Source organism: Oncorhynchus masou, chromosome 33, assembly GCF_036934945.1.
Source record: "Oncorhynchus masou masou isolate Uvic2021 chromosome 33, UVic_Omas_1.1, whole genome shotgun sequence".
Lineage (NCBI taxonomy): Eukaryota > Metazoa > Chordata > Actinopteri > Salmoniformes > Salmonidae > Oncorhynchus > Oncorhynchus masou.
Genome location: NC_088244.1, coordinates 4,171,209 through 4,183,708, shown reverse-complemented (window position 1 = coordinate 4,183,708; position 12,500 = coordinate 4,171,209). Strand labels below are relative to the sequence as shown.

At 44.8% G+C, this 12,500-nt stretch overlaps 1 protein-coding gene across 1 annotated transcript in view; it reads right to left on the bottom strand.

Annotated features, from left to right (window-relative positions):
* The window catches only part of LOC135527694 (XK-related protein 7-like), a 53,020-nt gene that overhangs the window by 11,673 nt on the left and 28,847 nt on the right, over positions 1-12,500 (bottom strand). The window contains exon 2 of the mRNA XM_064956199.1: positions 908-1,101. Coding sequence (XP_064812271.1) covers positions 908-1,101 — 194 coding nt within the window. The remainder of the gene's footprint in view (positions 1-907; positions 1,102-12,500) is intronic.

Below are 12,500 nucleotides of genomic sequence, written 5' to 3'. Positions count from 1 at the left end.
TATCATATCATATATTATCATATCATATTATATCATATCTTATCATATCTAATCATATATTATCATATCTTATTGAATCATATCTTATATTATCATATCTTATCATATCATATATTATCATATCGTATCATATCTTATATTACCATATCTTATCATATCATATCATATATTATCATATCTTATCATATCATATATTACCATATCTTATCATATCATATATTATCATATATTATCATATCTTATTATCTCATATATTATCATATGATATATTATCATATATTATCATATCTTATCATATCATATGTTATCATATATTATCATATCATATATTATCATATATTATCATATCTTATCTAATCATATATTATCATATGATATATTATCATATATTATCATATCTTATCATATCATATGTTATCATATCTTATCATATCATATGTTATCATATATTATCATATCATATATTATCATATATTATCATATCTTATCTAATCATATATTATCATATCTTATCTAATCATATATTATCATATGATATATTATCATATATTATCATATCTTATCATATCATATGTTATCATATCTTATCATATCATATGTTATCATATATTATCATATCATATATTATCATATATTATCATATCTTATCTAATCATATATTATCATATCTTATCTTATCTTATCTAATCATATCATACCATGTTTCATATCATATTTAAAATGCAGAAGATGAGGCAGGAAGAGATGACTTGATGTCAAGTAAAAGAGACAATGACAGAAAGAGGAACAACACACACACACACACACACACGCACACGCACACGCACACACACACACACACACACACACACACACACACACACACACACACACACACACACACACACACACACAAAACACGACTCACCCTGCAGCGGCAGGACCCGGTTGGCATGGATGATGATGCTGAGTTGTAGCACCAGCTGTGGAGCGTTCTTCAGGAAGGCCTCCAGCAGCCTCAGCATGGTGATGTCAGCACACTCAAACATTAACCTCCAGTGGAAGTGACCGCGGTTGCCGAGCCAACGGCTCTGGGCGCCCAGGTAGAGGGCGTGGACATACCTGTAGAGGGGGAGGGGAGGGGAAGGGGGACGTCAATCAATCAATTAATGAATCAGATAGCTTAGCGATCAGTCACTACTGTAGTGACTCTGGATCAGAGAGTCTGTTAAATGACTCACTACTGTAGTGACTCTGGATCAGAGAGTCTGTTAAATGACTCACTACTGTAAGTCCCTCTGGATAAGAGAGTCTGTTAAATGACTCACTACTGTAGTGACTCTGGATCAGAGAGTCTGTTAAATGACTCACTACTGTAAGTCCCTCTGGATAAGAGAGTCTGCTAAATGACTCTACTGTAGTGTCTCTGGATCAGAGAGTCTGCTAAATGACTCACTACTGTAGTGACTCTGGATAAGAGAGTCTGCTAAATGACTCACTACTGTAGTGGCTCTGGATAAGAGAGTCTGCTAAATGACTCACTACTGTAGTGACTCTGGATAAGAGAGTCTGCTAAATGACTCACTACTGTAGTGGCTCTGGATCAGAGAGTCTGTTAAATGACTCACTACTGTCGTGACTCTGGATAAGAGTGTCCTTCAATGTAAGAAGGGGGAACCGTAGAGCGGAACTAGAGCGATGTGGACAAACATATATATCAACATAAATTATCCCATTAACAATCACCCCGTGTTAACAAACCTACTTCATTTCAAACGTCACATTTCTCTAGTATAGGTGGTGCATTCATTGGTCTTTAAATCTACTGTGTGGTGCATTCATTGAGTATGTACAAGTACCTCTGAGTGGTTAGTATGTACAAGTACCTCTGAGTGGTGAGTATGTACAAGTACCTCTGAGTGGTTAGTATGTACAAGTACCTCTGAGTGGTGAGTTTGTACAAGTACCTCTGAGTGGTGAGTATGTACAAGTACCTCTGAGTGGTTAGTATGTACAAGTACCTCTGAGTGGTGAGTATGTACAAGTACCTCTGAGTGGTGAGTATGTACAAGTACCTCTGAGTGGTGAGTATGTACAAGTACCTCTGAGTGGTGAGTTTGTACAAGTACCTCTGAGTGGTGAGTATGTACAAGTACCTCTGAGTGGTTAGTATGTACAAGTACCTCTGAGTGGTGAGTATGTACAAGTACCTCTGAGTGGTGAGTATGTACAAGTACCTCTGAGTGGTGAGTATGTACAAGTACCTCTGAGTGGTGAGTTTGTACAAGTACCTCTGAGTGGTGAGTTTGTACAAGTACCTCTGAGTGGTGAGTATGTACAAGTACCTCTGAGTGGTGAGTATGTACAAGTACCTCTGAGTGGTGAGTGTGTACAAGTACCTCTGAGTGGTGAGTTTGTACAAGTACCTCTGAGTGGTGAGTATGTACAAGTACCTCTGAGTGGTGAGTGTGTACAAGTACCTCTGAGTGGTGAGTGTGTACATGTACCTCTGAGTGGTGAGTATGTACAAGTACCTCTGAGTGGTGAGTATGTACAAGTACCTCTGAGTGGTGAGTTTGTACAAGTACCTCTGAGTGGTGAGTATGTACAAGTACCTCTGAATGGTGAGTATGTACAAGTACCTCTGAGTGGTGAGTTTGTACAAGTACCTCTGAGTGGTGAGTATGTACAAGTACCTCTGAGTGGTTAGTATGTACAAGTACCTCTGAGTGGTGAGTATGTACAAGTACCTCTGAGTGGTGAGTATGTACAAGTACCTCTGAGTGGTGAGTATGTACAAGTACCTCTGAGTGGTGAGTATGTACAAGTACCTCTGAGTGGTGAGTATGTACAAGTACCTCTGAGTGGTGAGTATGTACAAGTACCTCTGAGTGGTGAGTATGTACAAGTACCTCTGAGTGGTGAGTTTGTACAAGTACCTCTGAGTGGTGAGTGTGTACAAGTACCTCTGAGTGGTGAGTTTGTACAAGTACCTCTGAGTGGTGAGTATGTACAAGTACCTCTGAGTGGTGAGTGTGTACAAGTACCTCTGAGTGGTGAGTGTGTACAAGTACCTCTGAGTGGTGCGTATGTACAAGTACCTCTGAGTGGTGAGTATGTACAAGTACCTCTGAGTGGTGAGTATGTACAAGTACCTCTGAGTGGTGAGTTTGTACAAGTACCTCTGAGTGGTGAGTGTGTACAAGTACCTCTGAGTGGTGAGTATGTACAAGTACCTCTGAGTGGTGAGTTTGTACAAGTACCTCTGAGTGGTTAGTTTCTACAAGTTCCTCTGAGTGGTGAGTTTGTACAAGTACCTCTGAGTGGTGAGTTTGTACAAGTATCTCTGAGTGGTTGCTGTCTGTGACATCCCTGGCTCCTTGGTATTGAGTAGAGCAGCTAAGGAGCTGTCAACATGTCAGGCTGTGGATGACTGACAACAAGACAGAGTACCCAGGGTGATTTCACGCCAACGGAACCCCTCTCTGCTGTGGGTCTGTCACTCTCACCACTGTGGCACATACACACTCCCTGCTGGAGCTCCCTCTGCTGATCTCTCTCTCTCTCTCTCTCTCTCTCTCTCTCTCTCTCTCTCTCTCTCTCTCTCTCTCTCTCTCTCTCTCTCTCTCTCTCTCTCTCTCTCTCTCTCTCTCAATTTTCTATTTCAATTGAAGGGGCTTTATTGGCATGGGGAACACATGTTTACACTGCCAAAGCAAGTGAAATAGATAATAAACAAAAGCGAAATAAATAATATAAAATGAACCTCTCCCTCTCCTCTCCTCTCCTCTCCTCTCCTCTCCTCTCCTCTCCTCTCCTCTCCTCTCCTCTCCTCTCCTCTCCTCTCCTCTCCTCTCCTCTCTCTATCCCCCCCTATCTCTCTCTCGTTCTACTCCTCTCTCCCTCTCTCTCTCTCTCCTCTCTCTTTCTCTCCCTCTCTCTCTCCTCTCTCTCGCTCTCCTGCTCTCTCTTTCTCTCACTCACCTCTCTCCTCCTCTCTTTCTTGTTCACTCTCCTTCTCTCCCTCTTCTTCATGGGTGATGGAATGCTCCTTCTCCCCCTTACCCCCCCTCTTCCTCTTTCTCTCCCACTCCCTCTCTCCCCCCTCTCCTCTTCCTCTCCTCCCTCTCCCCTCTGTCTCCTCCATAATGGTTGGTAATGAGGGATAGTCAGAGACAGAGATAGAGAGATAGAGTAGAGAGGGGGAGGAGGGAGAGAGAAAAGAGGAGGAGGAGGGGATATTGGGGATATGTCATAGAGAGAGGGGGGAGGATAATGGGGGATGTCGTTAAATTCACATTTATACTCATTAGGCCTAAATGATTGATTACTTTGTCAGGAGAGAAAGAGAGTGAGATGGCTGAATTATGTGTGAGGGAGAGAGATAGAGGAGAGATGGAAGCAACAGAGGAAGAGACAAAGGAGGACAGAGAGGGAGAGAGAGACAGAGAGGGGGAAAGGGACAGAGGAAGAGAGAGGGAGAGGGCGGAAGGTGAGGGAGAGGGGGAGAGAGAGAGAGAGAGGTACAGAGGAGGAGAGAGAAAGGGACAGATGAGGAGAGAGAGAGAGAGAGAGGGGGAAAGGGACAGAGGAGGAGAGAGAGAGTATTAGTTTATTTTATTCCCATTAGCTTTTGCCAAAGCAGCAGCTACTTTTCCTGGAGTCCACACAACAACAACAACAAAAAACACAGATAGACAAGAACAGCTACACAAATGTAAAATACAACAATATACAAACAATACAACTAAAGACGAATGTGTGTAGATTGAGTGTGTTAGAGTTGTGTTTGCGTGTGTGTGTGTGTGTGTGTGTGTGTGTGTGTGTGTGTGTGTGTGTGTGTGTGTGTGTGTGTGTGTCATTTCACAGTGCCATGAGATGTTGTTTTATCAGTTTTCTAAAGTTCATTTTTGTTTGAGTAATACGAGATGGAAGGGAGTTCCATGCAATCACGACTCTGTATAAAACTGTGTGTTGCTGTCAACTCATTTTGGACTTAGGGAACTGTGAAAAGACCCCTGGTGGGGTATGTCTTGGTGTCTGAAGAGACCCCTGGTGGCAGGTCTTGTGGGGTATGTCTTGGTGTCTGAAGAGACCCCTGGTGGAATGTCTTGTGGGGTATGTCTTGGTGTCTGAAGAGACCCCTGGTGGCATGTCTTGTGATGTATGTACGGGGTGTCTGAGCTGAATGTTATTTGATTATTCAGACAATCTGGAATTTTAAGCCTACAGTACTGAGCAGTGGTGGAAAAAAGTACCTAATTGTCATACTTGAGTAAAAGTTTAAAAAAAGTAAAGATACCTTAATAGAAAATGACTCAAGTAAAAGTGAAAGTCACCCAGTAAAATACTACTTGAGTAAAAGTCTAAAAAGTATTTTGGTTTTAAAAATACATAAGTATCAAAAAGTAAATTGCTATTAATTGCTGAAATGTAATTAAATATCAAAAGTAGAAGTATACATATAAATAATTTTAAATTTCTTAAATTAAGCTTTTTTTCTATTTTTATTTTTATTTACAGATAGCCAGGGTCACACTCCAACACTCATACATCTTTACAGATAGCCAGGGTCACACTCCAACACTCATACATATTTACAGATAGCCAGGGACACACTCCAACACTCATACATCTTTACAGATAGCCAGGGTCACACTCCAACACTCAGACATCTTTACAGATAGCCAGGGTCACACTCCATCACTCAGACATCTTTACAGATAGCCAGGGTCACACTCCAACACTCAGACATCTTTACAGATAGCCAGGGACACACTCCAACACTCGGACATCTTTACAGATAGCCAGGGTCACACTCCATCACTCAGACATCTTTACAGATAGCCAGGGTCACACTCCAACACTCAGACATCTTTACAGATAGCCAGGGACACACTACAACACTCGGACATCTTTACAGATTGCCAGGGACACACTCCAACACTCAGACATCTTTACAGATAGCCAGGGACACACTCCAACACTCGGACATCTTTACAGATTGCCAGGGACACACTCCAACACTCGGACATCTTTACAGATTGCCAGGGACACACTCCATCACTCAGACATCTTTACAGATAGCCAGGGACACACTCCACCTTCTCTGTTTAGTGAGTCCTCCAGATCAGAGGCAGTGGGGATAACCAGGGATGTTCTCTGTTTAGTGAGTCCTCCAGATCAGAAGCAGTAGGGACGACCAGGGATGTTCTCTGTTTAGTGAGTCCACCAGGTCAGAGGCAGTAGGGATGACCAGTGAGGTTCTCTGTTTAGTGAGTCCTCCAGATCAGAGGCAGTAGGGATGTTCTCTGTTTAGTGAGTCCTCCAGATCAGAGGCAGTAGGGATGTTCTCTGTTTAGTGAGTCCTCCAGATCAGAGGCAGTAGGGATGTTCTCTGTTTAGTGAGTCCTCCAGATCAGAGGCAGTAGGGACGACCAGGGATGTTCTCTGTTTAGTGAGTCCACCAGGTCAGAGGCAGTAGGGATGACCAGTGAGGTTCTCTGTTTAGTGAGTCCTCCAGATCAGAGGCAGTAGGGATGTTCTCTGTTTAGTGAGTCCTCCAGATCAGAGGCAGTAGGGATGTTCTCTGTTTAGTGAGTCCTCCAGATCAGAGGCAGTAGGGATGTTCTCTGTTTAGTGAGTCCTCCAGATCAGAGGCAGTAGGGATGTTCTCTGTTTAGTGAGTCCTCCAGATCAGAGGCAGTAGGGATGACCAGGGATGTTCTCTGTTTAGTGAGTCCTCCAGATCAGAGGCAGTAGGGATGTTCTCTGTTTAGTGAGTCCTCCAGATCAGAGGCAGTAGGGACGACCAGGGATGTTCTCTGTTTAGTGAGTCCACCAGGTCAGAGGCAGTAGGGATGACCAGTGAGGTTCTCTGTTTAGTGAGTCCTCCAGATCAGAGGCAGTAGGGATGTTCTCTGTTTAGTGAGTCCTCCAGATCAGAGGCAGTAGGGATGTTCTCTGTTTAGTGAGTCCTCCAGAGCAGAGGCAGTAGGGATGTTCTCTGTTTAGTGAGTCCTCCAGATCAGAGGCAGTAGGGATGTTCTCTGTTTAGTGAGTCCTCCAGATCAGAGGCAGTAGGGATGACCAGGGATGTTCTCTGTTTAGTGAGTCCTCCAGATCAGAGGCAGTAGGGATGACCAGGGATGTTCTCTGTTTAGTGAGTCCTCCAGATCAGAGGCAGTAGGAATGACCAGGGATGTTCTCTGTTTAGTGAGTCCACCAGATCAGAGGCAGTAGGGACGACCAGGGATGTTCTCCGTTTAGTGAGTCCACCAGATCAGAGGCAGCAGGGATGACCAGGGATGTTCTCTGTTTAGTGAGTCTGTCAGATTAGAGACAGTAGGGATGACCAGGTATGTTCTATGTTTAGTGAGTCCTCCAGATCAGAGGCAGTAGGGATGACCAGGGATGTTCTCTGTTTAGTGAGTCCTCCAGATCAGAGGCAGTAGGGATGACCAGGGATGTTCTCTGTTTTGTGAGTCCCCCAGATCAGACGCAGTAGGGATGACCAGGGATGTTCTCTGTTTTGTGAGTCCCCCAGATCAGACGCAGTAGGGACGACCAGGGATGTTCTCTGTTTTGTGAGTCCCCCAGATCAGACGCAGTAGGGATGACCAGGGATGTTCTCTGTTTAGTGAGTCCTCCAGATCAGAGGCAGTAGGGATGTTCTCTGTTTAGTGAGTCCTCCAGATCAGAGGCAGTAGGGATGACCGGGGATGTTCTCTGTTTAGTCAGTCTGTCAGATCAGAGGCAGTAGGGATGACCGGGGATGTTCTCTGTTTAGTGAGTCCACCAGATCAGAGGCAGTAGGGATGACCAGGGATGTTCTCTGTTTAGTGAGTCCTCCAGATCAGAGGCCGTAGGGACGACCAGGGATGTTCTCTGTTTAGGGTTCAGTGTCCACTGAGGCTAACCGCATTACCCAACTTCTTAGGGCTGAAATCCCGTTAACGGGATCGATATGACAACAGCCAGTGAAGTGCAGGGCGCCAAATTCAAAACAACAGAAATCTCATAATTAAAATTCCTCAAACATACATGTATTTTATACCGTTTTAAAGGTAATCTTGTTGTTAATCCCACCACAGTGTCCGATTTCAAATAGGCTTTACAGCGAAAGCACCACAAATGATTATGTTAGGTCACCACTAAGCCACAGAAAAACACAGCCATTTTTCCAGCCAAAGAGTGAAGTCACAAAAAGCAGAAATAGAGAGATAATTCATCACTAACCTTTGATGATCTTCATCAGATGACACTCATAGGACTTCATGTTACACAATACATGTATGTTTTGTTCGATAAAGTTCATATTCATATTAAAAGAATCTCAGTTTACATTGGCGCGTTATGTTCAGTAGTTCCAAAAACATCCGGTGATTTTGCAGAGAACCACATCAATTTACAGAAATACTCATCATAAACTTTAATATAAGTTACAAGTATAAATGTTGATGAAAATACAAGTGTTAGACATGGAAATATAGATAAACCTCTCCTTAATGCAACTGCTGTGTCAGATTTAAAAAAATCCTTACGGAAAAAGCAATCCATTCATTAATCTGAGAACGGCGCTCAGAGACCCAAACTAGTAAACACATTTTGTCAATCATTTTTTTTTCTGAAGACTTGTTCTGCATTCAGCATGAGTTCCTTCCTCCTTTCTCTTTCTCCTCACCTTCCCTAACACCCTATCTACTCTCTTTCTCTCTATTTCAATATCAATTCAAGGGCTTTATTTGCATGGTAAACATATGTTTACATTTCCAAAGCAGGTGAAATAAACAATAAAAATGAACAGTAAACATTACACTCACAGAAGTTCCAAAAGAATAAAGACATTTCAAATGTCATATTATATACAGTGTTATAACGATGTGCAAAGTACAAAAGGGAAACTAAATAATAATATTTACAATGATGTTTGTTCTTCACTGGTTGCACTGTTTCACCCAGTAGATAGTTTATCAAAATTGGGTTTGTTTTCTAATTCTTTGTGGATCTGTGTAATCTGAGGGAAATATGTATCTCTAATATTGTCATACATTGAGCAGGAGGTTAGGAAGTGCAGCTCAGTTTCCACCTCATTTAGTGGGCAGTGAGCACATAGTGTTCTCTTGAGAGCCATGTCTGCCTACGGCGGCCTTTCTCAATAGCAAGGCTATGCTCACTGAGTCTGTACATAGTCAAAGCTTTCCTTAAGTTTAGGTCAGTCACAGTGGTCAGGTATTCTGCCGCTGTGTACTCTCTAGTTTGCTGTTTTTTTGTTAATTCCTTCCAATGTGTCAAGTAATTACCTTTTTGTTTTCTCGTGATTTGATTGGGTCTAATTGTGCTGCTGTCCTGTGGCTCTGTGGGGTCTGTTTGTGTTTGTGAACAGAGCCCCAGCACCAGCTTGCTTAGGGGACTCTTCTCCAGGTTGATGTCTCTCTGCTCTCTCTTTAGGTGATGGCTTTGTTATGGAAGGTTTGGAATTGCTTTCTTTTAGGTGTTTGTAGAATCTCTCTCTCTCTCTATCTTTCTCTCACCCCACCCTCTCTCTCTCTCCCTACCTCTCTATCCTTCTCTCACCCTCACCCTACCCTCTCCCCCTCTCTCTCTCTCTCTCTCTCTCTCTCTCCCTCTCTCTCTCCATCTTTCTCTCACCCTTCCCTCTCCATCCACCCCCCCTCTCTCTCTCTATCTCTCTCTCTCTATCTCTCTCTCTCACCCTTCCCTCTCTATCTCTCTCTCCCCCTTCCCTCTCTCTCTCACCCTACCCTCTCTCTCTATCTCTCTCTCTCACCCTACCTTCTCTATCAATCTCTCTCTCTCTCTCTCTTGCTCTCTCTCTCTCACCCTACCCCCCTCTCTCTCTCTCTCTCTCTCTCACCCTACCCTCTCTATCCATCTCTCTCTCTCACCCTACCCTCTCTCTCTCTCTCTCTCTCTCTCTCTCTCTCTCACACCCTAACTTTCTCTCACTCTCACTCTCACTCTCACTCACACACACACTCACAGTCACACGAGAGATGGAGAAAGGGAGTTAGAGAGGGAAGAGCAGACAGAGGGAGAGAGGGGGAGAAAGAGGAGCTCACGAGAAGTAACTTTCCTCCTCCGTTATCCAAGAGGTAATTATGATGCACTGGATGGTGTGTAGACAGGGTTTGACAGGAGGAACAGACATAAAAATCACCATGGGAGGGAAACATCTCAATCTTCTTGACAAAAAGAGAGAGAGAGATAGAAAGAGAAAGAGAGACTGAGTGAGAGGGAGGGAGGGAGAGATTCTCTTGTTCTTCTGTCCCTGTTGCAGAAACCATAGAAAATCAGAACGGCTATAGACATATACTTTAACAATAGATTCATAATTCCTCTCCTCTCCTCTCCTCTCCTCTCCTCTCCTCTCCTCTCCTCTCCTCTCCTCTCCTCTCCTCTCCTCTCCTCTCCTCTCCTCTCCTCTCCTCTGCCCTCCCCTCCCCTCTCCTCTCCTCTCCTCTCCTCTCCTCTCCTCTCCTCTCCTCTCCCTCCTCTCCTCTCCCTCTCCTCTCTCCTCTCCTCTCCTCTCCCTCCTCCTCTCCCTCTCTCTCTCCTCTCCTCTCCTCTCCTCTCCTCTCATCTCCTCTCCTCTCTCCTCTGCCCCTCCCCCTCCCCTCCCCTCCCTCCTCTCTCCTCTCCTCTCCTCTCCTCTCCTCTCCTCTCCTCTCCCTCTCTCCTCTCCCTCTCCTCTCCTCTCCTCTCCTCTCCTCTCCTCTCCTCTCCTCTCATCTCCTCTCCTCTCCTCTCCTCTGCCCTCCCCTCCCCTCCCCTCTCCTCTCCTCTCCCTCTCCTCTCCCTCTCCTCTCCTCTCCTCTCCTCTCTCCTCTCCTCTCCTCTCCTCTCCTCTCCTCTCCTCTCCTCTCCTCTCCTCTCTACACATGTTCAGTAGAACCTGGAGGGACCTGGGACTGAGAATCGACACTGGGACTGCTACGTACTGGGAATATATAAATAAGCACACACACATTCACACTTTTAAACATAGATGCACTTCAAATCAGTTCATAAATATTCACACACATTTTGGTACTTAAAAAAACGATAATTGCCAAGATTTTTTGGGAAGTTGTTTAATAAACTATCGAATGTTTTACTGTTTTTGTAGTGTTGAAAATGTCTATAAAAAGGTTTTCTTTTAAACAAGTAAACAACAAGAGAACAGCAGCACAGCGGAGCGTACAGCCAAACGGCTCCCTCTAGTCTAGGTGCTGTTGACACGCCAAACTGCTCCCTCTAGTCTAGGTGCTGTTGACACGTTAAACTGCTCCCTCTAGTCTAGGTGCTGTTGACACGACAAACTGCTCCCTCTAGTCTAGGTGCTGTTCACACGCCAAACTGCTCCCTCGAGTCTAGGTGCTGTTGATACGCCAAACTGCTCCCTCTAGTCTAGGTGCTGTTCACACGCCAAACTGCTCCCTCTAGTCTAGGTGCTGTTCACACGTCAAACTGCTCCCTCTAGTCTTGGTGCTGTTGACACGCCAAACTGCTCCCTCTAGTCTAGGTGATGTTAACACGTCAAACTGCTCCCTCTAGTCTAGGTGCTGTTGACACGTCAAACTGCTCCTTCTAGTCTAGGTGCTGTTGACACGTCAAACTGCTCCCTCTAGTCTAAGTGCTGTTGACACGCTAAACTGCTCCCTCTAGTCTAGGTGCTGTTGTCATACCAAACTGCTCCCTCTAGTCTAGGTGCTGTTGACACGTCAAACTGCTCCCTCTAGTCTAGGTGCTGTTCACACGCCAAACTGCTCCCTCTAGTCTAGGTGCTGTTGACACGCCAAACTGCTTCCTCTAGTCTAGGTGCTGTTCACACGCCAAACTGCTCCCTCTAGTCTAGGTGCTGTTCACACGTCAAACTGCTCCCTCTAGTCTTGGTGCTGTTGACACGCCAAACTGCTCCCTCTAGTCTAGGTGATGTTAACACGTCAAACTGCTCCCTCTAGTCTAGGTGCTGTTGACACGTCAAACTGCTCCTTCTAGTCTAGGTGCTGTTGACACGTCAAACTGCTCCCTCTAGTCTAAGTGCTGTTGACACGCCAAACTGCTCCCTCTAGTCTAGGTGCTGTTGTCATACCAAACTGCTCCCTCTAGTCTAGGTGCTGTTGACACGTCAAACTGCTCCCTCTAGTCTAGGTGCTGTTCACACGCCAAACTGCTCCCTCTAGTCTAGGTGCTGTTGACACGCCAAACTGCTCCCTCTAGTCTTGGTGCTGTTGACACGCCAACCTGCTCCCTCTAGTCTAGGTGCTGTTGACACGCCAAACTGCTCTCTCTAGTCTAGGTGCTGTTGACACGCCAAACTGCTCCCTCTAGTCTAGGTGCTGTTCACACGCCAAACTGCTCCCTCTAGTCTAGGTGCTGTTGACACGTCAAACTGCTCCCTCTAGTCTAGGTGCTGTTCACACGCCAAACTGCTCCCTCTAGTCTAGGTGCTGTTGACACGCCAAACTGCTCCCTCTAGTCTTGGTGCTGTTGACACGCCAACCTGCTCCCTCTAGTCT